The sequence below is a fragment of the Squalius cephalus genome (genome assembly GCF_949319135.1).
Source record: "Squalius cephalus genome assembly, chromosome: 1".
In the NCBI taxonomy this organism is placed as follows: domain Eukaryota; kingdom Metazoa; phylum Chordata; class Actinopteri; order Cypriniformes; family Leuciscidae; genus Squalius; species Squalius cephalus.
In genome coordinates, this window is record NC_137122.1 from 14539406 (window position 1) to 14566994 (window position 27589).

At 38.3% G+C, this 27589-nt stretch overlaps 1 protein-coding gene across 1 annotated transcript; it reads left to right on the forward strand.

Moving 5' to 3' along the window:
* Window positions 1-177: 177 nt before the first annotated feature.
* On the forward strand, window positions 178-27589 carry LOC307162777 (uncharacterized protein). The gene is made up of 5 exons (XM_079878362.1): window positions 178-214; window positions 1024-1132; window positions 15707-17126; window positions 23552-26876; window positions 26938-27589. The coding sequence occupies exons 2-4, from the start codon at window positions 1075-1077 to the stop codon at window positions 23577-23579; spliced, it is 1506 nt and encodes a 501-aa protein (XP_079734488.1). The 5' UTR covers window positions 178-214; window positions 1024-1074; the 3' UTR covers window positions 23580-26876; window positions 26938-27589.

The window sequence follows — 27589 nt, forward strand, 5'->3', positions numbered from 1 at the left end:
TCTTATTTTCTGTACAAAGTTGTATCATAAACATGTCATCTCTGTACTTTTTGAAATAATAAAAAAGTGTGCTTGCTTCCTCGTTATCATGCATCACATGAAAAAAAGGAGTAAAATGAGTCTCTGATCCAAAACCCACAATAGATGGCGCTAATTCGAGCCGTTAATAAAGAAGAAGAAGAAGAAGAAGAGTTTCAGCGTCGAGTCTTCTGAGGTGAGGAGAGCAGTTCACGGTATTTCTCATATTTACACAACCATCACACACATTTACAGTTTGATTCAGCGACAGACTCATTTCTGTATTGTTTTCATCGATCACAGCGATACTTGTGCGTCTTTTCTGGCGTCTTCCTACTGAAATAAACATTTAGTGCAGCAGCAGCGAGCATGAGGAGAATATGTTGAGTTCATTCAGACCTGAGCGAGTTTGTGTTCGTTTGTGTGATTGTCTCGATGTTTGGAGTGAGAACTGTTACTGAATGTCAAGACAGAAGTCAAAGTTTTGCTGCTGCCGTTTTATTTCTACTTTTTGACATTTTTGGCAGATCAAATGTGATACGTTGTTAAAGTACTTGAACAGATACGGCTAAATACTTCACATTGAGCTTAATACTTTTTTTAGGATCATTGTCAGTTTTGAATAACATTAGTGCAATGAATCTAGTTACTAGAAAATTTAAATATATTTTAGATATTGACATTAAATGCTGCTGTAGTTATTTAGATGAGGTGGTTTAGATGAATGCCATTAGCTAGTGTTTGTTTTTATTTTTGGTTTTATCCATGTCATGTTGTGAGAAGCAACAGTATTTTCTTTCAATAGAGCAGTTTTACAGGCTTTTATCATATATCCTGACTCAAATAATGTGTTTCTAACAGCAAACACTCAGAATAAAGTGAGATGATCTGCTGATGATCCTGAATGGCTTGTTGAATGATTGTTGATAGTCTGAGGCTCATCAATATTAACAGATCTGCTGAAAACACTCTTTATTTCATGACAATCGTTTCTGTTTTCATCAGGAAGAGCTGAAATTTGCAAATACTGAGTTTATTAAAGAGGACAGTGAGAACATGAGTGATCCAGAACCCTGCAGAATGAAACACACTGAAGATCCTGAAGAACAAAGAGGTTGGTGTTTATTCTTCATTCATTCATGATGCTGAAGAACATTCATGTTAGAAACATTCAAGCACTTCATCACATTTAGATAAACAGTTAAACTGTGAAATGGTACAGAATGTTCTGGGTTTTTTTTCTTCAATAAATGTTCAGTATAAATGTTTATATTGATTGTCAACATCAGATCAAGCTAAATACTATTTTAACTGTTTTATTTTACATTTATTTATATCTGGTTCCCAATTTGCAACAACGTTACCAGAATTCTAGTTATTTTCAACATGTTTTAGGAATAATCAGTAAACAGTAAATGTAGCGGCACATAAAAACAATCCAAAAACCGCTAAGGAGCTTAGTGCAGGAATAACTAATGTGACACGTTTATCCTTAAAGCTTGCATGTTGTTTTATTTTGTAAAGGTTTGCACGGTCAACAAAATATGTTCTCCAGCACTCACCCCATTCTTCCATGTGAACACACACACAACAGTTGTTTTAACCCCACTTAATTAATGACACTCCCATTATCAGTTGGTCACATGACTTTCCAATTACATGGCTCCGACATACCAGCCCCTAATTATTATAAATCAATAATTATATTAAATACACATAGGAGACATTTATAAATATCTCAAAATACCAAAAATACAACAAAAATAACAAAACAAAAAAAAAACCATACATGCGCGTATACACACACTTTACAACAATCATAAATTTTTGCACATTTACAATACATCAATTATTCAGTACTGAGTCCTTGTAAAAGTCCATAACACAGTGTCAGTAGATGTGAAGTGAGAAATATGTGGTGTGTCAATGTGATGCGTGTAATAAGTCCATGTCTGTGTTAAAAGGAAATTCCCTTTCAAGGAACATGTCAAATATCCACCTCTTGCAAAAGGCAGATTTTTGTCACTGGTCTAATCAAACAGTTTGTCTTGGTCTTAAGTCGCACTTGACGAACAAAGCCTTGATTATCTGGAAATGTCTGAATCACTTTTCCAGTTATCCATGAATTACGTGGTGCTGAGTCATCAACCAAAAGCACGATATCACCTGGAACGAAGTTGCGAGATGGAGCTGTCTTTAACAGCAGAAAATGATTGGGTGTCAGTGCTTCCAAATCATTGATGTCAGTAGATTCCTTAGTAATGGGATGTCCATTAATAATTGCTTCAGCTTCACATTAAACTGTATGAAGGCCTTCTTCATCAAGGTTTTGTGTTCTTAAGGTGGCGTTAAGTACATTTCTTACAGACCTAATCATTCTTTCCCATACGCCTCCGTGAAGTGAACCTGTTGGGGGATTAAAAATCCACTTTATTCCCTTCTGCAGGAGCACATTGTTGATCTGAGATTGGTTCCAGCATTCAACAGCTTGTCTTATTTTGCGTTCCGCTCCAAGAAAATTTGTACCATTGTCAGACTGCATTTCCAAAACTTGTCCACGTCTTGCAATAAATCGTCGCAGTGCGTTAATAAAGGAATCAGTATCCAATGATTGTACCACTTCGATATGAATAGCACGAATGGCTAGGCATGTGTAGATAACCCTGTATCTCTTCACAATACTTCTGCTCTTAATTTCAAAGGGTCCGAAACAGTCAACTCCGACGTACGTAAATGAAGGTTTATCTGGAGAAACTCTATTCAGAGGTAGGTTTGCCATCTGTTGATGCCCTGGAGCTGCTTGCAAACGCTTGCAGATCACACACTTGGACAATATCTTCCTCATGGCTACACTGGCACCAGGTATCCAGTACCTCTGATGCAACCTTGATCGCATATAGTTTCGACCACCATGACCCACCTCTTGATGTATATGTTTAAGAATAATGTCTGAGATGTGAAAATCCTTAGCAAGTATAGCGGGATGTTTTGTCTCTTCAGGCATAACCGCCCTACTCAAACGTCCGCCAACTCTTAACCCTCTGAGGTCCAAATACTCTGTTGACTTTGATCTTACAAACCAGTTTCATACATCAATCGATCCTGTTAAGTGTGTATTATTTTTGTATATACTCACAATAAAAACAAAGGGTTGTGCTTTTTGCCTGTTATGGAAATGTTATATTTTACTCTTTCCCATTTACTTCTTAGATATTGTGTGGGTTTTCCTTTGATTTAGATTGTGATTCTCTCTCAGTGTGCATGTATGTCACCTGTCATGAACGAGTTCCTATTCAGGAAAGACAGAGAGGGTTGAAGAACCATTGTCTCGATCTGGTTTTACAGGGGGGAGCAGGAAAATAAACTAGCTCAATCTGGTTTTACGGGGGGAGCAGGAAAATTACAGGAGAAGAGACTGTATAAAAGACTGTCTGGTTTCTGTGTGATTAGGTCTTGTTCCTACCACGAGGTAGCTGTCGCGGTATTTTTGTGAACAAACCTCTTAAAGAGAATAAACCTTTTTCTCTTTAATACAATTTGACTCTGAATGTTTCTTATGCCTTGATGCTGTTTGTTAACTATTGATTTTGCCACATCATGCCAAATAAAGAAAAATAAACATGTGAGTTCTGCTTTCTCTCTGTCAGTGATGTCAATTCTGAAACGCGTCCGAAAATGAACAATAACTCAGCGGATACTCAAGCAGGCATACAGACACACAGGCATGAAGCTTGAATTCTCTTCTTTTAAATGAAGTAATTTTTATAATAAACAAATATTCTCAGTTTATGTATTTTGTAAGAAAAGAGCGAGATGTCAGTCGTTCTCATCTCAGCTCATTATGTTTTAATGTGACCCTGCCCACGGAGAGCGCGCGCCATTCAAACGCAAATGACTGAGGCATCCATGCAAACTGTGAACGCCCCCATATCAGCTCGAGAAAACACATCAAGTTTATTCAGATCATTGTACTTGTTTACACCGTCTCGCGGCGCTGTGAGGAATAATAATAATGGAAAATGTACCTCAGAAGTGCTGGTATTTCGAGGAGCAACGGATCCGACTGAGCTGAGGAATGAGGAATGAGTAAGTTTTTTTCATTCTCAAGTGAATCGCGTTTCTGTGTGTGAATGAATGAACGGCAGAGATACGCGCTGTTTTCCACAACTCGCAAAAAGACGGTTTCAATTTGAATCGCATTTCTGTGTGTGAATGAATGATCCGCTTTTAGAAAACTATATTGCTATACTGAGATGAGTAAAAATCGACTGAAATATGTTGAAATAAAATATATTTGTATAAGCAACGTATTAAACTGCAAATTAACATTTATATTTCTTATATAAACAAAAGACCTATGTTACAGACATATGAAAGACAACATTTCGTTGACTAGTTTTGGATAGATTATACATTTTTACTGTAAAATATCTGCCACCTCAAAAGCTTTTGTTTGCCAATTTTTGCTCATGTTAAATATAGTATGTTTTGTCAAAAATAATCAAATAATCAATCAAATCCTTAACTTTGAAATATGTATGATAAAATGTATACTTTAGTTTTTACAAAGAAAGATTACACTTGAATTGTTGTTGTAATTGTAATCTTTTTAATAAAAAAATATATTTACAAGGTAGATGTAAACAAACTATTAAAAGGTAAATATAAGCCTTTTCTTTAAATAATTTTTATTGTGTTTTATTAGTGACAAATTTGGGGAGAGGATACATATTCCAAAACTGAAAATATGAGAATTAACTGTACAATTACTAGACATGTTTTCCTTGGATATTATACAATTTGAAAGCACAATTTGTGAAAAAAATAATAAATAAAAATAGATGCTTCCAACTGTGAACCAATTTGGTAGAATATATATATATTATATATATATATATTATATATACATATTGCTCTTGCATTTTTTCTTATGGCTCAGTGACACACCTGAATGAATGGCTCATTAAGTATGCAGGCCCCATTGTCTCCTCAGGTGCGAACCACTAAATATGCATGATGGTGTTGGATCGTTGACGCCCACTCGCATATTGCCTTTCCAAACAGAAAGTGTTTTGCAAAATTTAAATCAATGTATTGTTTTATGTGAACGAGTAGGGAGGATGATTTTCACATCATTTTGAAGAAAAAACTCTAAGCGTTTTTATCGCTTATTGAAAAAAAAAGTCTTATTGACACATATTTAGTATGTGTTTTGTGGCCTTATTTCAGAAACTTTAGTTTTTAGTTTTTTCAATAACCATGCATAAACATTATTCTCTCAAAAATACAAACTTGTACGTACATGTTGCTCACATATTATGGTAGCCCTGTTTGTGCTAAATAGAGTGTAATTACACCTTTGCCATTAATATGTTTATAAGCAACTGAAAAAAGCACAAATGTCAGGGCATGTCAGAAAATCTCAAGGACCCCAAAAACACCTCAGACCCCAGAGGGTTAAAACACCATCTTCAAGGATAGGATTGAGCTTATAAATGTGACTGTTCTTTTGCACATTTTTTCTCTTTTGCAAGCTTGAGAGTTCATCAGAGTATCTTTTTCTTTGGCAGTAACGAATTACCTCTAATTCAGCTTTCTTTAGCTCTACCACAGAAAGCTCACTTCTGCCACATTGTGCCTTGATTTTCTCCATTTCCTCTTTTAAATGTTGTATTTGTTGGTTTTTGTCCATGCAAGATTGTATTAAAGACATACTCAGATATTTTCTCTTCTGACTTAGATTGAAGAGTAATTGCTTGAATCTGAGGATCCAAGCCACTGACCTCTTTACAAGGGTCCAAGAGGAGAAATACTGAATGAAGTATGTTGTAACATCCATATTCTCTTCTATTTGTACAGCATTGACTGTGACACTTGCTTTTATCGCTGGATCATCTGGTGAACATTCCCCCAGGTCAATAGGATTAACTGTCCGTTCCTGTTCAGGTAAAAGAAGAAACTGAGGTCCAAACATCCAATTCTTGTTCTTCAGGAATGATTCCACTCTCAACCCTCTAGAAGCTATGTCTGCTGGATTTATTGTATTGTTCACATACCGGTATTGTGATGAACGAGACACCTTAAGGATTTCTGAAACTCTGTTGGCAACAAAAGTTTGGTAACTAGAGACTTCATTTTTGATATATTTCAGTACAGAAGTACTGTCAGTCCAGAAGACCGAGTCTTGAAAGTCCATGCACAGTTCTAATCTCCACAATGAGTCCATTCGACTTGCCAGTGTTGCAGCAGTAAGTTCCATTCGAGGGTTAGACACTAGCTTCAAAGGAGCTACTCTAGCTTTCCACATTACAAAGGCGACGTGTGCTTGTGAGTCAACATTATGCAAAAGCAGATAAGAAACTACTCCATAACCGTCTTCACTTGCGTCGGAAAAGTGGTGTAATTGTGCTGTGCTCGCCTCTCCGAACCCCATTGGTTTGAAGCATCTATCGATTTTGAAACTTTCCAATTCACGCAATCCATCTAACCACTTGATCCACTCCTGAGCATTTGAAGCAGGAATAATTTCGTCCCAGCCTAGATTCTTCCTGCAAGATCTTTTTCGCATATAAAATCACAGGAGACAGGATTCCTGAAGGATCATAGACAGAACTCATGGTAGCCAGGATCCCTCTTTTGGTCAGAGGTCTTTGCTGCAACACAATCTTAAACTTGAAGGCATCAGATTGTATGCACCATTGTACTCCCAGCACTCTTTCTACTGGAAGTAAATATTGTTCCAAATTCAAATCCTTCGTATATTTTGCTCTGAATTCCTCTGGAATTTTTGCCAGAACATCTCGATTGTTACTTATCCATTTTGTCAGTGAAAAACCTCCTTTCGCACAAATAGCAACAAGATCATGATACAGAGAAAGAGCCTTTTTCTCTGAAATTACTGACAACAGACAGTCATCCACATAAAAACAATGCAAAATTGCATCAATTACTTCCTTGCTGAAGTCTTTGTTATCTTCAGCACACCTTCTGAGGGCAAAATTTGCACAACTGGGTGATAAAGTAGCTCCAAAGAGATGCACAACCATACGATGCTCAACCATATTTCGAGTAAGGTCACCATCAGGCCACCAAAGAAATCTCAGAATATCTGCATCATCTTTTGGTACCCTCACCTGATGAAACATTGCTTCGATATCTGCTGTGATCACAACTCTTTCCTTCCTGAATTTGGTTATTACTCCAATCAGTGAACTGGTGAGGTCTGGACCCTGTAACAGTTCGGTATTCAAAGATATCCCTCGAAATCTAGCACCACAATCAAATACAACCCGAAGCTTTCCTTTTCGTGGGTAATGGACACCGTGAATGGGGTATGTACCATATCTCAGTTGGCACTCTCTCTGCATAACCTTTAGAAATAAGGTCTTTCATGAAAACAGAATATTCAGAATGAAGTAAAACGTCCTTTTTATCCTTTTCTTTAGGTTCAGAGTATGCTGTTCAGCAATTGTCCTGTTGTCTGGCATACAAACATTTTTTTCTTTCTCAAAGGTAAGCCAATAGAATAATGACCATCTACAAGGTTTAATGAGTCTGTTACCATCTCAATGAATTTGTTTTTCTCTTGAATACCCAAATTGTTCGTTTTTGTTACACTCAGGAAAATCAACCTTGAATTGTTGTTGCCAAAGCTCTCCCAAGTTTGAAACTGAAATCCTGTTAACTGTAACATCAGGATACCCATAGGTAGACTGGTCACCACCATCTCCCCTTAGTGGACCATTTACGGTCCATCCCAACCTAGTTTGAATTGCATATGATCCATTTATTGACACTGCAGATCACTTGAATTGGCTCCATAACCCTTGGGGCATTGATTCCTATATGCAGTTCAACCTCTGAGTCAATTTCAGGTAAAGTCACATGCTTCAGATGTGGCCATCCCTGCAGATCCTTTGTCTTGAGATGTTTCCACGATGTACAGGCATAATATTTTGTGTATAGGCATCAGGCAACTCCCAAAATTCATCTTTATTCAAACCAGCCACCTCTAATCCAGAAACGACATGGGTAGTTGTGACTTTCTCCTGTCCCATAGTACGCAAGATAATATTAGTCTTTTTCCCCGAAAGACCAAGTCTGTTCAGCAATGTAGGTGTACAAAAAACTGCAGTGCTACCTTGATCCAGAAAAGCGCAAGTAATCACAGACTTATTTCCTTTTTTAGATTTCACTTGCACAGGAACTATGGAAAGTTTACATTCAAATTCACCAGCCCCAATAAATCCACTGGACTCAACAGATTGCAGAGCACTGCCCATTACAGCGTCCGTTTGTCTCCTGACAGGTTTTAAATCTGTCTCCTTTTCTCTTGGGTAGATGTGAAGTATACTTGGGTGCTTAAGATTACACACTTTACATGAAAGGCGATTTCTACAATCTTTACTGATGTGCCCTGTACACATACAGCCAAAACAAACGCCATTTTCTTTTAAGAATGCAATCTTCTCACCATGCCCTCTTTTCCAATAGAGGGCACAATTCTAGAACATGTCCACATCTACAAAACAAACAACTCTTGTTGGTGGGTGAAACAATTTCCTTTTTGTTGGTTCCAATTTCTGATTTATTTTCCATTGCTGTGACGGTAGTAGCAAAACTGCTTCTTTTAGATTTAAGATAAGACTGAGACTTGTCTTTGTTCAACAATTTACCTCCTGTTAATGCTGGACCATCCTGTATGTCTCTGAAAACTGGATCAGTCATTATTTTTACTTTGTCTTTCAACAAAGTTAACATTGTCGCTAAAGGTCGCTCTTTGATTGACAGCTTCCTGTAATTCACAGACTTCAGATATAATTTTTTCCCTCAATTTGTATGGTAGTTTCTTCACTACAGTAAACATATTAGAGGGTGTATCCAACTCTTGAAAATACTGAATATCTTCCATGGAGTTACAACAGCTTCTTAGGAACAGACTATAATCCCGTGAAGCTCTTACATCTTCACTTTTGATATTTGACCATGAAAGAGCCTTTTCCATATAGGTAGATGCAATTATATACTGATCACCAAAATGCTCTTGTAGTAAACCTTTGGCCCTTAACCCTCTGAGGTCTGAGCTGTTTTCTGGGCCCTGGAGGTGTTCTGACATGCTCTGACATTTCTGGTTATTTCTGTTACTTGTGACATTTTCATGGCTAAAGTCTAATTACACTGTATTCAGCACAAACTCTGCTACAATAATATATCAACAGCATGTATGTAAAAGTTTGTAGTTTTGAGATAATGACATTTATGCGTGGTTTGGGAAAATACAAAAAAAAAATTCTCACTGAAATAAGGCCATTAAACCCATACTGATTATTTCTTCACAAGACTTTTGAAAATTGTATGACGTAGCCTAGAATATTTGCTGCAAAACTATGTGAAAATCACCCTGACTGCTCCTTCAGAGAAGACAATATATTGATTTAAAATTTTTACGACGTGTTTTGTGTGAATAAGCCTTATGCGAGAGCTCATTAATATGTATGGCTTTTCTCACCTGAGAAAGACAAAGACACTCCCCTAACGGCCCTATTAGGAGCTATCAGGCCCCTATCATTCTGAGCAACCTTGCACAATACTGTAAATGAGGAGATTTAAAAAAGAATGGCTTTTAGATTGTTTGGATTTATTTACACAACATAATCCAAATAGACACAACAAATGGCAAAAAAGCACTTATTGAAAGACAGAGACCTTTGTGCCATTCCTAAAAACATTGTACATACCTTTCATTTCCAAGGTGTTTGATTTTCACTTTACCATGTTCATGTTCCAGAGACTCATGTGAATGTTGAAGTCGGCAGGACTCAGTGGCATCTGGGCCCTGAAAAAAAAGTGAACATACTGATATCAAGAGAAAGGCCTGCACGATTTTGGAAATAAATATTAGATTTTTCTGGTTAAAATTGCTTTTTAAAATTCACAAAATACACACACACACACACACACACACACACACAAATGTTTCCAACAATATATAATATAATGAACAGCAGGTTTGTTGTGCCTTGTAGGCATAGGCTATGCGCAGTGCTGGGTAAAATAATAATAACAATAGATAGCAGTATAAATCTTCCAAAATATTTCAGTAACAACCAAGCTAGAGAACAATATATTGATTATCATGTTACTTCAAATCTTTCCATTCGTTATGATGATATGAAATGAGATAATAGTAAAAACATGAAGCCGTTTGGTGTGTTTTGCTTTTCAAATTTTCAAATGATACATTCAAACGCGATCGCGCTGCAAAATCTGATACATTCAAACGCGATCGCGCTGCAAAATCTGATACATTCAAACGCGATCGCGCTCAAATATAAAACATTATGGTTACCATATACATATCTACGTTTGACCAGATATCCACAAACACAGTAGGCCTAACAGTAAACACGGGTCTAAATATTATAATATTCCCCATATATCTAGCAACAGTTCAACTGCAATGTGACATTTATGCAACAATAACAAACATGTAAGAATTTCTTACCTTACATCTTTCTTGTCTTCAAATCACGTTCTTCTTCTTCTGAGGTAGCCTAAATCCAATGTAAGCTCAGGCGCGTCTTTCAAACTCGACGAAAAGTGAAGTGAAGTGTTTTGGTGTTTTGTTGTTGAGGTAACGAGCGCGTTAGCGTTCCATGTGGAGATTTGCATGTGAATATATTTTGCGCGAGTGGGCGTGGCCAAATTAACTGTAATGAGCAAGCGTTTGAGAAGCTGGACATCTTGTTGGTTTTATACAAATTACTTAAACAGAAAATATTTGTTTTCGTTTTGAACCCGATCATTTAAAAGTACACACTTAAATGTTTATAAAGGTGTATGGCTCATAAATGTGTGACAAGTATTCGCTGAGTTTTGTTTCAGTTTATAGACGTGCTCAAGAAAAAAAAGTTCACCGCGACGGAGAGGCAGAACGCACACCCTGTTTATTTTCTTTATTTTACAAAAGCACAATGTTTTGATTTGATTGTAAGTGGACACATACAAAAGTAGAAATATCACAGATTCTTTTTTTATATTTCTTTTTTCTGTATGACCATAAATGACGGAGTCAAAAAATTTTCCCGCGCGTTTGCCGACCTCAGAGGGTTAAATACCCACGGTCGGCAGGCATATGCTGGCAACTTTTTATAATCTCTTTTGGATGTCCTCTGGTATACTGTTCAAGAAAGTATAAGCGATCACTGGGGCTTTCAGTTTTACGCTCCACATCGCTTTCAAAGGATTTCATAAAGGTATGATATTGCAGAGGGTTTCCATCAAACACTTGCATTTCCCTTTTAGGCAAAGATGACAAACACTGTTGTTGAATCAGTAAAGATGTTTATCCATAATATGGAGAACTTGATCTGTATTTCCTGGACCGGCATTCACGTAACCACTCGTTGTTTTACTTAACTTTGAGATGTTCTGGGAATAAATTGTCAGAGAAACATTCCCCTTGTTTGCCTTGGCACCTGCATTGCCACCATCCTTAGAAAAAAAACAATTTGTTGCGTGCGTCTCAGCTCTAGGAGTAAATGAATTTGCATCAGCGTTGAGTGTCTCTGTTGCCTCAAAATAGGAATTCATTCTATCAGACCGATGAGTCACATCACTTTTAACACAATGCACACTAGATCATTTAAGCACTTTCACTTTAGCCATAGTTGCAGCAATCTCCATTCGCAACTCAAAATCCTCTTTCTGTTTCCTTAAATTCTGTTCCTTTTCTTCAATTGCATGTTTTACCTTCATTAAATTTTGACGTACCAACAAAGCTGCAATATCAGCCTCTGCCCTTAAAGGTAGGGTAGGTAGGAATTTCTAAAAAAAAAAAATTCAAATTAGTTTAAACTGTCTTTATATACCAATACATAATTAAAATGTAAGTGCTCTGAAAAAGAGAGTATACAAATCGAGTGACTGTAGACCTTTTAATCTGCAATAAACACAGCTCATTATTTCCATTCGGGATGAAACAATTGATTGGTTTGCCGACTGTCACTCTCTCTCGCAACCATGGCTACCACCACTGTTACAAGATCTACCCATATGCGCGCACCCGACACGTTTGATTTGAGGAGTGCAGGAGAGGCGTGGAAAGAAAGAGCATTCAAAATTCAAAGCACCTGCTTATGCAGTCAGCGAAGGCAAACAAGGCAAAAAAGAAAGACAGTACTAGAAAAGGCAATGAACAAAAAGCATTTGGATAAACAAAGAAATCAAACGAGAGTAAATATCGGCGTGGCTTTCCAGCGATGGCGAGAACTGAGGGACCTAAAGGGGATGAAAAGTGACGCCTTGTGTTTATTTCTGCTGGACAGGTAATCTTGCTTTATTCATTTTGATGGAAATGTTGTTTTTTTGTATATGTTAATATTTTCATGAAGCATGTATCACTAGCACACGTAGCTGCCTAATATAGCTAACGTTAACATAACATTACTTAGCATAACTAACTTTACACTGTCGTAGCTATAACAGAGTAACTTTGGTGTCCACTGTTATACACTTAGCGAGCCAGAGTAGAGACGATAAATAATCAATAGGCCTAGCTCAAGTTGAGAGTTGTCTTGTTGAATTTTGCCAAATTTAACTTTAGATAACAAAATGCATGTGTAACAGCTAGAAATAGCTCCTCGGCGCTGTGTAGCTTTACCCTCTATCTAAACTCTGTTACCATGTTCACCGGGAACTATACCTGCACGTTTTTTTTCGCGTTTTGATTGTTGTTATATTCTCCACCTATGTTTACTGATTTCTTTATCTTGTATCTGTGTGTGTCGTACACACTATGTTGTGTGTGTGTGTGTGTGTGTGTTATATTATTTTGTGTCTGCAATACAGTTGTGAGAAGGAGTTGTTTGAGTGCATGTTACTCTGTTTATCTGTAAACAAGACATTATAAAACTGTGGTGATCGTTACAGAATCAAACAAAATATATTTTAAACTTTACCAGTATCGATATGCAAGCTTGATAGTGATTACTAAAAGCCATCTTATTTGTTTATATTCATAGTGATAAAGTTAGGTATTTTATTACATGTGATTCTGACATGATGTCACTGCATGCACTGCGCTCCTTCCTCTCCACTCGTCTCAGGTAAATAAATGCGTCTTCAGCTGAGCCTGAGCGTTTGGCGTCGCGCGTTCATGTGTTTTGGGGGCGTGGCTTTGGAAGGAGCTCAGAAGGGAGGGGGTGGATTGAATGGAAATAATGAGCTGTGTTTACAACAGTCGTGAGAGGTCTACAGTCACTCGATTTTTATACTCTCTTTTTCAGAGTACTTACATTTGAATTATGTATTGGTATATAAAGACAGTTTAAACAAATTTGGAATGTTTTTTTTTTTTTTAGAAGATTCCTACCTACCCTGCCTTTAATGCGGGCCAAAGAAGTTGTTGATGTAGTTGAACGTCTTGTGGCAGAGCTACGTTGACTTGATCCTTTACTTCCAACATTAGAAACACTGTCACTTGGGTTTATATCATCTTGATTATGCATGGAAATTTGAGACATAGTCTGTTGTTTTGAATAATTCGAAGGGCATTCAACTGTTTTCGACTGTTGATCCTGGTTATCATCACTTGACATCTCAATTCCATTTATCCATTGATTTGTCTTTTATAAATGCATCACTGTGTTTATAAATGCTCGAGAACCACTCATTTTGTTTGATTTGTTCATCACTAGGCAATAATGGGATCACTGAATCATGAAGCTTGACTGTCTCTTTAAAAGTTTGCACCAAAGTTTCAAGTTCAGACTGTACAGCTGCAATGTTCTAATTTTTCAGCATGAGTTCTTTGATGGCTGGTATAGAACTTTTGATCACATTTACATTTCTTTTTCGTTCTTTCTGAAGTTGCTCAAGTTTATAAGTCAAAGCCTTTGCTGTGAGTTGAACTTTTCTTCTACATTTGTCCTGTTCAGGTTCAACATCCGCACCCGTTTCAATCTCACTCATGATTGAAGCACGCACACCTCATCGCGTCTAAATACAGAGACTCTTCCCACAAGCAAACACAATCCAAAACAACGCATATCATCGGATATGTCTCACAACTCCAATAGATTCACAAAAGCCCAGCAATCTAAACAATGATTCACTAAACACACCAACAGCGCTACATCAATCGTAAACAAACTGCAAAACCATTTCAAATCATTCCGCGAACACAAGCAAAGATGTAACAAACCAATGTCTTACCGGTTCAACAGCATCAAACCTATCCGAAGACGTCGGTCCTGTTGCTTTGAACATCCAATTGTGCAATGATTGTTAGCAGCAAACATATCCAAAGATTTTGGTCTTGTTGTTTTGAAAGTCCAATTTGCAATAATCCTGATTAAAACAAGCGAGAGCCGGGCGAATCTCCATCAGCCAGCGCTGCGCTTCCTTTCCGTCCAGTCAAACCATGAGGGCCTCTTCCTTGAATCCAAAGTCGATGTGTTCAACAATAAACAATTTTGTTGACTAACTTGTAGCGGCACATAAAAACAATCCAAAAACCGCTAAGGAGCTTAGTGCAGGAATAACTAATGTGACACGTTTATCCTTGAAGCTTGCATGTTGTTTTTTGTATAGGTTTGCACGAAATATGTGCTCCAGCACTCACCCCATTTTTTTCACCCCGTTTTAACCCCACTTAATGACACTCCCATTATCAGTTGGTCACATGACTTTCCAAAGTTGTATTTGTCAAATATCAAAGTTATTCATAGTTTATAGAGATTCTTCTTACAGTAACTTTGGTAACAGGGTTGATGAATGTGATCAACACTGTACAGTTTGTGTAAAACTGAGACAATGGATTGAGATTATTTTCTTGTCCTCCCATCATGCTGCAGAAATAGCCCAGATGATGTCACTTCCTGAGTGTCACAGTTTTAAGAAATGCTCTGTTTTTAAAAGGAGGAAAATCATGTCAGGAGTAACAGGGTTAAGTGAAACATGTAGGACACAGTTAATGCTAATAAAAATTATTCATTTAAAACTAGTTAAAGCCGAGGCCACTCTACACTTTGAGCATGTGTGTTTCTACAGACACTGCAACGGCCGTGAAATGACGTCACATTCTGTGGCAGCTTTTTTACAAACATAAATTTAACATATAACTAATAATAATAATAATTCAAAATTAAAAAAATAAACAATCCACTCCACTTGAATGCTAAACATTTGTTATTTCTCACAGGGTTATTCACTTGAGCTTGTGTTTCTGATGTCCCACTTTCACACGCATATGAATGGAAGTCAGTGCAAGGAAAAGTCTAGTGTGAACGGCCATTAATAATCAAACGTTTTTAGTAAAATAAATATCAATCTCAAAGTTGGTGACAAAATATGGCAGTATTGTATATTTTAGTGTTAATATCATGTTAGATAATTGAGTCATTTATCAAATATATTTAATATTTCTTGCTAAAGAAACATGGGATTTGTGTCTATAATGTTTTAAAAATAATAACTGGGTGATAAATTGACCTCATTCATGGAAAGTTTCAAGGACATACAGTATAATCAATTTATAAAAAGGCATCAAATTATCATAATATTTTTAACAGTTGTCTACTTTCTACTATTACATCAGAGCTCACTTTCATGTCCTTTCACTTTATATTTCTCTTTGAATTATTTCAATGTACTAAAAATTAAATTGAATAAATTTCTTTCATGTCAGACCTGATGGAAGTGAAGGAGGAGAGTGAAGAACTGAGTGAAGTGGAGGAGGAACATCATGTCAAACCTGGAGGAAAACCTTTGAGTCGTTCAAAGACTAAAAATAAATTTTTAAAGAAAAGAAGAGCCAAGAAATCTTTCACCTGCACTCAGTGTGGAAAGAGTTACACAACCAAACAAAGTCTTGAGATTCACATGAGAGTTCATACCGGAGAGAAGCCATTCTCATGTGATCAATGTGGGAAGAGTTTCACAAACAAACAAAATCTTGAGCGACACATGATGATCCACACCGGAGAGAAGCCGCATGTATGCCATCAATGTGGAAAGAGTTTCACCCGATCAGAAACTATTAAATTACACATGAGAATCCACAACGGAGAGAAGCCGTTCACATGTGATCAATGTGAAAAGAGTTTCCCATACAAACAAAGTCTTGAGCGTCACATGAGGATCCACACCGGAGAGAAGCCGTTCTCATGTGATCAGTGCGGCAACACTTTTCTTCGGGTATCAGAGCTGAAGACACACATGGCAGTTCATACGAAGGAGAAGCCACATTCATGTTCTGTGTGTGGAAAGAGTTTTTCACTGCGGCAACATTTACAGCTTCACATGAGAGTTCACACTGGAGAGAAGCCACATGTATGCTATCAGTGTGGGAAGAGTTTCAGTCAACCAGACCACCTTAAAGTACACATGAGGATCCACACCGGAGAAAAGCCGTTCATGTGTGATCAATGTGAAAAGAGTTTCCCATACAAACAAAGTCTTAAGATTCACATGAGGATTCACACCGGAGAGAAGCCATTCACATGTGATCAGTGCGACAAAACATTTATCTGTGCATCAGTCCTGAAGAAACACCTGACAGTTCATACGAAGGAGAAGCCACATTCATGTTCTGTGTGTGAAAAGAGTTTTTCACGACTGCCATATTTATATGCACATCAGAAAATTCACACTAGTGTGAGAGAATATGTGTGTTTTGAGTGTGAGAAGACTTTTACTACAGCAAACTGTTTGAAACTGCACCAGAGAATTCACACTGGAGAAAAATCGTACAAGTGTTCACACTGCGACAAGAGATTCAATCAGTCTGCAAATCTTAAAGCACATGAAGGAATTCACTCTGGAGAAAAACCTTACAAGTGTTCACACTGTGACAAGAGATTCAGTCAGTTAGCACATCTGAAAATTCATAAGAGGATCCACACTGGAGAAAAACCTTACAAGTGTTCACACTGTGACAAGAGATTCATTCAGTCAGCAGATTTGAAAAAACACGAGAGGATCCACAGCAGAGAGAAGCCGCACACGTGTGATCAGTGTGGAAAAAGTTTCTCTTTTAAAAGTCACCTGAAGCTACACATGAAGACCCATGCAGCGGAGAAACCACATCAACACAGTCTGAGATCACAGTATGTAGTTCATCTTTATGTGCAGAGCAACAAAGTCTCTTCTGTGTAAGTTAGCCACACATCACTCTATAGCCAAAATCTCTCTTCTCCACCTATAGCCGGTGTGTGTGGTGAGCACAGGACATTTTGTTGATTGATTGGCATTTCTTAATTCATGCTCAACCAGCAGGAATATCTAATTGGTCAGTTCAGATTAGGGCTTTGATGCCGAACTTCGTTATTCGAATATAATTCGAATATTTAAAATAATGATATTCGAACGAATATTAGGAAGCCTGTTATAGACATTTAATTTTTGTAAATATAAAGATTCTGAGGCTTTATGGCCAGTGTTGGAAACTTTTCCTTTGTCAAAGCAGAGACCAGGAGACGTTGGGATATCTTTCAAGCAGAAATTACTATTTATTGAGAACTCGCTGTGCGTCGCTGTAGTCATCCAAGTCAAGTCTAACTCAAACAGTATACATTGTAGTTTATAAATTCCAAGGGGGAGGGATTTACATAAAGGGGGCATGTAAATGAAGTAGCCTACAAGAGTCAGCTCGTTTACAGAGATTTCCTGATATCATCAGCATAAGTGTCATTCAAATGATTCAATCAGTCTGACAGTATCACCCATACCTTCACATTATCATAGCTTAACTTGGGACAATGACACTGTTCAGGATGTGCATAAACACAAAAGACAAAAGGTTAATGTCAGACACCTGGATTGCTTGACCTAATCTTCTTTGAATATCATCATCTATGCCTCAAATGCTAAATTCAGTCTACTAAACTTTCACAGTTTATATACTATTGTATTGTAACCTAAATTAAACATTTAATAAATGTGTAATACAATATTTCCCCCTTTGAGAGTTCAAATAACTCTCACAAAATACAAATTTAGACACTTAAAAGTTCATTCTTGTAACTTGTGATCATTACAGGCACATAGCACATGCTCTGTGTTGATTTTCTGTAATTGCATGCTGACACAGAAACAAACATGCAATTAGGGTCCATGAAGTTCTTGCGGGTAATAGTCTTGTCTGGTTGGAACTGTCATTTTCTTGTGAGAGGCGTGAGTCATTTGTTGAATGAAACACTTGATACTGTGGACGCATAGATATTACGCCAGTAGGAGAAACAACAGCAGAATTGCTATTTCCTTGATCCACAGCCAGGGTTTACCTAACAAGTTTCTGAACCATGAAGAATTATCTTCAGTCATCTGGTGTAATTTTGCTGAAAGATCAAGAATGTCTTGTTGGATTTTGTTCAGGTTCTCTGTTGGATCCATTAACCCGGTGCAGCACTCAGGGCCGATAATGGTGCAGGCTCCCCCTTGCGTTGCAAAAATGTAATCCAAGGCCACTCTGTTCTGTAAGATCATTATCTTGTGCGACGTGAGATTGTTCATGATGTTACCCAGGGCCAAAGCCGTATCATTGGCCAATTTCTGTACAGAATTCGATAAGCTTCTGACTTGATCAAGGGCCTGCATGACACCATACGACGGGATTAATGATCCAAGAGTTCTTGACCACCATGTTTGTGTACAAGTGAGTCCAAGAATGCAGCCATCTTCTTTGTTTGTGTGTAGCAACAATGACTTATGTTAGGGAATTAATTAGCTCAAATTAGCATTAATGTGAATATGCATATGTTGCTTACATGAATTAAAGAATTCCCAAATAGGGAATTGGTCAAAACCTCGGCTTATATCAGAGGTTACACAATTACTTGTAGTACTCACTGATATAGACGGGTAGAATATGTTCAATTTGGGGAAATTTTAGGTATGAGTTGAAGAATGTTCATTTATTGTACGAACTGTACGTCCAGCACACAAAATGTACAATATCTGAATGGAAATCTCACGTCTTTAACACTGATAGACAATTCCTTTTCTGTGGCCACAAGAAAATAATTATCTTGGTGTTTTAGACCATTTGAGATTTTTTTCAATAGTAAAATTTATCGTAGAGCGTTAAGAGGTAAAAATCTGCACTACTCAGGGACTCAGTATTGAAACAAACAGGCAATCTCAATTCAAATGATTTAACAAAGTTTATTCAAACGAACTACTGGTTACATATACTAGTTTAAATCACACAGGAGTAAATATGCATAAACAAAAACAATATACGATCGCAATGAGGAATATAGCAAAAATAAACGTAAAAGAGAAGGAAAAGAGAGAGAGATGAGAAAGAAAGAATAAGAGGGGATTTTAAGGATGGCTTTGTGTGTGGGTCCAAGGACAGCGTAGTAAGAAGAGGTGTGTGTGTGTGTGTGTAGGAACACGCCTTTAGCAGCACGTGGTCGTGTGTTTCTGTCTAGGAACACGTGGATATGTGAGCGTGGGTGTGTACGTGCAGAGGTGTGTGTGCTAAAAAGGAGTGTGTCAGTGTGAGTGGGAGAATTTAGAGATAGGTAGAACAGTTCAGTCATTCACAACGAAACCCCAATAGACACAGTAATGTTAGACACTTTAAACAGCACTTCAGATTGTAAATTTAAAGTCTACGTTACTCTGGATGAAGCTCGGCCTTTGTGTGTCCGTGCGTCGAGTCGGAGTAGACAAAGCGTCTTGGTCACGTGGTCACCGAAACAGAGGTCACAGCGTCTAGTTGCTATGGCGACTGGAAACGAGCGAAAACTTAGCAAGATGATTTTAGCTTTAAGTTGATTTCGTTGGTTGGTTGAAGGAGACTATCAACTGAAGTAAAAGTAGTTTTAAGAAAATAAAACTTGGAAGAAAAATGAAAATAAACGCGAACGAGGCTTCCAAGGATGGAAGAAGGCGTGTCGTCTTTCTCTCTCTCTCTGGCGAAGTGCACTTTAGAGGAGGAAAACATGATATTTTAAAGGTGCCCAACTCACGCCCTCTCACGTATGTGAGCCAATGTCCTTAACGGCGGGTCGGGTCCACCTCCTGACGTTTCAAGGGTCGATACGCCCCTTCCAACTAAGTATTGGAAGATAAATTCGTTCCTAACATTAATAATACTGGGATTAATAAGAGAATGCATCCTCTGATATTTTGGGTTCAAGATTCCACACCGTTGGGATTTATGGAGCACAATGATACCACGAATGGTAGCTTTATGACATAGTCACCCGCGGATACATGATTTTTCGCGATTATAGTCACATCAAATGGATTACAAATCAATAAAACTATATAGGCATAATATTTGGGATAAGGGATCATGCATACATCAAGAGAATACATTTTAAACATTTCACAAGATGATTTTGAGTCACACGTGTAGGATCTGTGTGTGTTTCTGTGTGTGTGTGTCACTGAAAGTTCACCCCGCTGCTGAACTTTTGCTCTTGGAGCCACGGGGTGATGGTTTATGTGTGTGTGCTGGCTTGGGTTGATTAGATTAGCGGCCAACGCGTCCGGTCGGACACTGTTCTGTTGTCCTGAGCAGTTAATCAGTATCTCAAACGATCTCCAGGGGTTTTAAAGATTGTAGACATCACGGCGTTTCTGCTGCTCATGACTCCCCGGAGGGCAATAAACCAAAAGGCGCTTGTTGTTCGAGAACAAGAATTCTGTGTGTTTAGGTGGAAATCGATGAGTTTTTCTAATTGTCGGCGCCATTTGGGTTCGCACGTCCTGCACGTCCTGCGTGGCGGCATTTGTGAGACAATAGAGGTGTTTGTGGATTACGATGCCAGTGATTTGATTAGGTTTCAGACCACAAAAGGGGGGTTTGATTATCAAAGTTCAGTTTAACATATAGAGAGAGAGAGACGGTGATCTGGCCATGTCCCTTGCGTTACATGTGGTAGAAGCTGCATTTTGTTGATGTAGATGGGGTGTGCCACCCATGGGATTCCTGCTCCTACTGAAGGCGGGTGTGGCAAGCAAACGTTCCAGCAAACAAGATGTTTTTCGACACATTCATCAGCTCTAAGAATATGTTGTTTCTGGAGACTACACTTTGTGCAATGTCCATGATGGTTAGTAGTACGACAATCATGATCATGTTGATGGATGACTGAAGTTCCCGTATGAGTCTCTGCGTTGTTTTTTTTTTGTTTGTTTTTTGCGATAGTTGGCTTGGCAGTGGGTCTAGTTGTTTTCTTGAGGTTGTGGCTTCATACGCAGATGAGGAGGTTGGTGCATATGGGTCTCAGGACAGCCATCAAGTTGTATCTGCACAAAACACTAGGGTTATATCCTTTTCTGAGTCTGCTATTGTTGTTCCTTCTGTCCCTATTTCTTAATTCCTGCGACACCTAAAGAACAGTGAGGTAAGGATTGACTAGTGGATGGGGAAGGCCTATGAGGGAGTCTTCACCGCAGGCTTGTTTCTGAATGACTATCATGACCTATTGACCTGGGATGATTGTGTGTCCACCTTCTGGTGGAGTCTGCCAACAAGACTCAACTCTCTCTTTGGCACTCTGTACTGCCTTTGTGAGGTTTTCACAATTAAAACCTGTGGGGGGTGCACACTGGATGAGAAGCGCAGCACTGCACCACGTCTATGACAACTCGAGGTATTGCACACCGGAGGCGCACTTTCTCAGTTTATGGCCTGCAATATTGTTATGTTTAAGGACATTATGGAATTAAGATCATGTCTGTACTATGTTATTATTGTAGGCTACTCTGCAATTACATGCATTGCTTAGTCTGCAGTCTGAATTAACTTTATCTTAGAGCGTCCGTTAACTGAATGAATTGAGAATATCACCTGAAAATCCGATAACATCAGCAATTTTCATTCAACCAGCTGATTTCTGTAAATGAATGTAAAACTAAATGTAGCCTATATTGCAGCACAGGGTGAAGTCATAATGACGATTTGAGACAAATAAATGTAAATTTAATTTAAAACTATGTAATGACGCTCTGTGGCACGGCAGGATTTTGAACAAGGTCCTGAGTCATGTCGCAAAAGTGGATCTGTACCGTGAGCCGTTGCTGCCGGGTGCCGCGGCCGCCTGGTGTGTGTACACTCATAGAGAATAATGTGTTTGAATTTTAAAGACGTGGCGCTGCGCGACACATAATTTATCTGTTAAACCAACAACTGTTTGTTTGTTTTGTTGTGAACTTGAATGTCAACTTCTGTGAAGAAGACTGCAGTTACAAAAGAGAAACTAGATGGCAGGTTATTTAAGTTTCCAAATGACTGAAGATATGTTATTGTTACATTATGTTCTTAATGTTTTAAATTTGACAGTGTAGTGTGGTACATTGTGAACAAAGGTCAGATATTATGCAAGTCTGGTCTACAAATGGCATAGCAACCTGTGCTTCAAAAAATAAATGTAAAAATTGAGTATCCAATCGAACCGTGACCTTAGAATCGAAAATTTTATTGAATCGAGGATTTGGAGAATCGTGACACCCCTAATTTGTACCCTCCGATTCCTCTATCGCTCCTAAACTAAATTTTGATGGTTTGTTCGCTTGTGTGAAGCCCTGGGTGAGAAATTTGGGCGTGGTGTTTGATGAATCTCTGATATTTGATAGGCAGATAAATTTATTAGTGAAATCCTGTCTTTTCCAGCTCCACCTGCTATCAAAAGTAAAGACATTTCTTTCTTTTAAAAATTTCAAAAAAGTAATCCATGCATATATTTCTTCAAGGCTGGATTACTGCAATTCGATTGGCCAGGGAACGAATTATAGATTCACGAGACCAAAGATTGCCCATTAGGTCTACACAAGACAAATTATATGTTTAACCACTACAGAGACGTCAGAGTCAGCGGCAAACATCAGAACGACTAGCCGAGGAAAGGCTGTTCCAGGCGGGGAACATGAGCGCCCGGTGATCGCCTGGATCTCATAACCTGGATAAAATTTTAATAAATCTTTATAAATAAACCACAGATTTGAGCTTTAAACATCTATATTCTTGCCTTTTAAAAACTCTTAACTACATTTCGTGACATAATAACAGTAGTATTATATTTCAACTAACAGTAGTATTATATTTCAACTGTATATTAAAAAATGGTGCTTCTAATGTTGTCATTCCCCTTGTAGCACGAGCAAGTGACGATTCTCTGTCAACCAATCAACGTTCTGCAGTGAGTCTAGCTCCACCCTTTAGTACCATTTTGGTACCATTCACTACTTTTGACAGTGGAAACGCAAATAATTGCGTACCGTACCGTACCGCTCAGTGGAAACGAGGCATAAATGGAAGTCAATGGTAGAAAAAGTCTAGTGTGACCAGCCTTTAATTAAGAAGTTTAGTAAAATAAATCAAATGGCAATCTAAAAGTTGGTGCCATAATTATGGCAGTATTCTCTATTCTTTAATGTTAATATTACATTAGGTAATTGTGTCGTTGTTCAAATAAAATTGTTGTTCTCACTACAGAAATATGGGATATGTGCCTATAATGTTCAATAGCTGAAAGATTTACCAAAAATTACTTTTTTCCCCCTTTCATTTCAGACCTGATGGAAGTGAAGGAGGAGAGTGAAGAACTGAGTGAAGTGGAGGAGGAAAATGCTAAACCTGGGAAAAAACCTTTGAGTCACTCAAAGACTAAAAAGACATTTTTAAAGAAAAGAGATAAGAAATCTTTCACCTGCACTCAGTGTGGAAAGAGCTTTGTATATAAACAAAGTCTTGTGATTCACATGAGAATCCACACCGGAGAGAAGCCGTTCTCATGCGAACAGTGCGGGAAGAGTTTCCCATACAAACAAAGTCTTCAGCTTCACATGAGTGTTCATCCTGGAGAGAAGCCACATGCATGCCATCAATGCGAGAAGAGTTTCTTGCGATCATCTCTACTTAAGAAACACATGAAAGTTCATACAGGAGAGAAGCCGTTCACATGTGATCAGTGTGGGAAGAGGTTTCCATACAGAGAATGTCTTAATGTTCACATGAGGAGACACACTGGAGAGAAGCCGTTCACTTGTAATTGCTGTGAAAAGAGATTCTCAAGCAAACGACAACTAAAGGTTCACATGAGAGTTCGTACTGGAGAGAAACTGTTCACATGCACTCAGTGTGGGAAGAGTTTCTCACACAGAGAAAATCTTAAAGTTCACATGAGGATCCACACTGGAGAAAGACCGTTCACATGTGATCAATGCGGGAAGAGTTTCAGACAATTGGCACAACTTAAAGGGCACAGGAATATCCACACCGGAGAGAAGCTGTTCACATGTGATCAGTGTGGGAAAACGTTTATTTGGGCATTAGCCCTGAAGAGACACCTGACAGTTCATACGAAGGAGAAGCCACATTCATGTTCTGTATGTGGGAAGAGTTTTTCACAGCTGCCATATTTACATAGACATGAGAAAATTCATTCTGGTGTAAGAGATCATGTGTGCTTTGAGTGTGGGAAGTCTTTTATTTCATTGGCCTTTTTAAAACTGCACCAGAGAATTCACACTGGAGAAAAACCTTACAAGTGTTCACTCTGTGATAAGAGATTCAGTCAGTCATCAACTCTGAAAAAACATGTAATGATCCACAGCGGAGAGAAGCCGCACACATGTGATCAGTGTGGAAAGAGTTTCTCTGGTAAAGTTCAACTAAAGCTACACATGAGGATCCACACTGGAGAAAAACCTTACAAGTGTTCACACTGTGACAAGAGATTCAGTCACTCATCATCTCTGAAAAGACATGAGAGGATCCACACTGGAGAAAAACCTTACAAGTGTTCACTCTGTGACAAGAGATTCAGTCACTCATCATCTCTGAAAACACACGAGAGGATCCACACTGGAGAGAAGCCGCACACGTGTGATCAATGCGGGATCAGTTTCGCTATTAAACGCAACCTGGATCAACACATTAAGATTCACACTGGAGAGAAACCTTACAATTGTTCACACTGTGACAAGAGATTCAGTCGATCATCATCTCTGAAAACACATGAAAGGATCCACAGCAGAGAAGCCGCACACGTGTGATCAGTGCGAGCTTTTAAAACTCACCTGAAGCGACACATGAAGATCCATGCAGTGGAGAAACCACTTAAACACAGTCTGAGATCACGGTAATAGTAATAATAATATTACATTTTATTTGGCGGACACCTTTCTAGATACACAAGGACATCTTACATATTTTGGAGGACATAAAAGAAGGAAATACTTTAAAATACATTAAATTTCATAGAAATACATTTTACAAATGAGACAAATCTGAAAAATGTGCTAAGATGTCAGAGAGCAGTAAAAAAAGTGTGTCTGGAGGGTTACTATGGCGATGTAGTACTAAGAGGTTTTAAAGATTAAAAGCTTTCTTAAAAAGATAGGTCTTTAACTTTTTTTTTCAAATGAATTGACTGTCTGCCTGTCGAATGTGGGAGGGGAGGGCATTCCAAAGTCTTGGTGCAGCGCAACTGAAGGCCCTGGCCCCCATGGTGGAGAGGCGGAATGTGGGGGTGACAAGGTGGCCAGTCGAGGAAGAGCGGGGGGAGCGTGCAGGGACATAACCTGATAGGAGGTCAGAAATGTAACTGGGTGCGAGATTATGGAGTGCTTTGTAGGTGATGACGAGGGTCTTAAATTCAATACGGTAGTGCACAGGGAGCCAGTGTAGAATGATAAGGATAGGTGTGATGTGTTCAGAAGTTCTGGTACCAGTGAGGATTCGAGCAGCAGAGTTCTGAACAAGTTGGAGTCTAACAAGCTTAGAAGGGAGGCCGGTGAGAAGGGAGTTGCAGTAATCCAGATGTGACAAGGGCATTAATTAGTGTTTCAGTGCTGGATTGTGACAATGAAGGTCTAAGCCTGGAGATATTGCGGAGGTAAAAGAACGAGGTCCGGGTAATTGCTTTAATCTGGGATTTGAATGAAAGGGAACTGTCCAGAATGACACCAAGGCTTTTGACTTGAGTTGACAAGGGGACCGAGAGCTCATCTATGGTAATATTGAGGTTATGCTGTTTTGAAAGAGTAGATTTGGAGCCGGTGAGTAGGACTTCTGTCTTATTGCCATTAAGTTTCAAAAAGTTTGTGTTCATCCAGGTTTGAATGTCTTGAAGACAGTTGCTGAGTGAGGTGGCAGCAGGGCTCAACAAAAAAAAAATCCCCACTGGCCCCCAGGGCCAGTAGATCAGAGTTTTGCTGGCCCCTTCTACATTTTTACTAGCCCTGAAATAAATAAAAGGTAAAGCACTTTTCTATTAATCTGTATTTATTGTATACATTAGGATTAATCAATACAGTAAAGGGAGTACATGAATTAAGAGAGAGCCCCTGGAGACATGCAAAAATAACCAAATTGTCATTGTAACTATGAATGGTTATTGCAGTATATATTATTTTTTCAGCGATGAACATAGGCTCGCCAACACGGAGAGAATGTGGTTTTCACAGGGATCCATTTTACTAAGAGATTCCACTTTTCCTCCTTTCTTCCCCTTAGCTCCTCCCTTTTCTCCCTCAGCGGTCCATTTTATTCACTGGAAACTCCTTCTGTTTGCCTCCATGAGCCACCTCTACAATATTTGCATACGTATAGTTTTCCCAGTTTTTGTACATGCAACTCTTTCAACTCAGTTGCCTTACTGAAATTAAACTAATTAATTTCCAACAGTTAATGACAAACATTTAAATTGTTAACATTAAAGGAAATAAAAGTGAACTCCCATATAAGGTAAGCGTAAAAGTATGTTATTTAAAAAAATTATTAATCTGCAAATTATTTTCTCAATTAAACTTTTTTTTTTTTTGTCCAACCAACAGTCTTATCCAATGATATGCAAGTTATTGTCATATATGACAAAGAAAAGCATCCGAAAAAAGTGAGCTTTTTATATAAACTATTTAAAAACTGTAGCAAACAAGGACAAACTATGAAAGAAGAATGCCCACATCAGGAACCAGGACAGGTCAGGGTAGAAGGAAAACCCTAACCCTAACCTCCAACACAGTGTGACATCTTCATGGGCCCCTCCCTTTCTCTCCCTCTCTCTCCCTCAGCAGTCCATTTTATTCACTGGAAACTCCTTCTGTCCGCCTCCATGAGCCACCTCTTCACTATTGGCATGGGGTTGAAGTGCTCCAAGTTGGGACCCTCCAAGCTAATGAAGAGCAAGCTCTTCAACATTTCAACACTCAAGCTGTATAAATAAATACATTAATAAATACATCAAAAACATTTATAAAAATATAATTGGACATCAAAAAAACAAATCATTTATTAGAATATAATTGGACATCACAAAAATAAAACAAAACAACAAAAATTAAACAAAATCTAAGAACTTTTTTTGGTGCCTTCCTCTTTCGCTGGGCAAGGCAAAGTTTCAGTGACCTCCTTTCTACATTTTTTTTCTTTCTTTTGCCCTGGGAGCTAGTGGTAGGGCAGGGTCAGCTCCATCAGGGGCATCTTCCTAATGCCATCGCTTCATGGCACTGAAGTCCCTCTCGACAACAAAAATTAAACAAAATCTAAGAACTTTTTCGGTGCCTTCCTCTTTCGCTGGGCAAGGCAAAGTTTCAGTGACCTCCTTTC

What these genes read in the sequence shown, in the direction of transcription:
- LOC307162777 (XM_079878362.1), top strand. Translation starts at nt 1,075, where the DNA reads ATGAGTGATCCAGAACCCTGCAGAATGAAACACACTGAAGATCCTGAA. An exon ending in AGATCCTGAAGAACAAAGAG is followed by an intron (nt 1,133 to 15,706) that starts GTTGGTGTTTAT and finishes CTTTCATGTCAG; the next exon opens with ACCTGATGGAAGTGAAGGAG. An exon ending in CAACACAGTCTGAGATCACA is followed by an intron (nt 17,127 to 23,551) that starts GTATGTAGTTCA and finishes CTTTCATTTCAG; the next exon opens with ACCTGATGGAAGTGAAGGAG.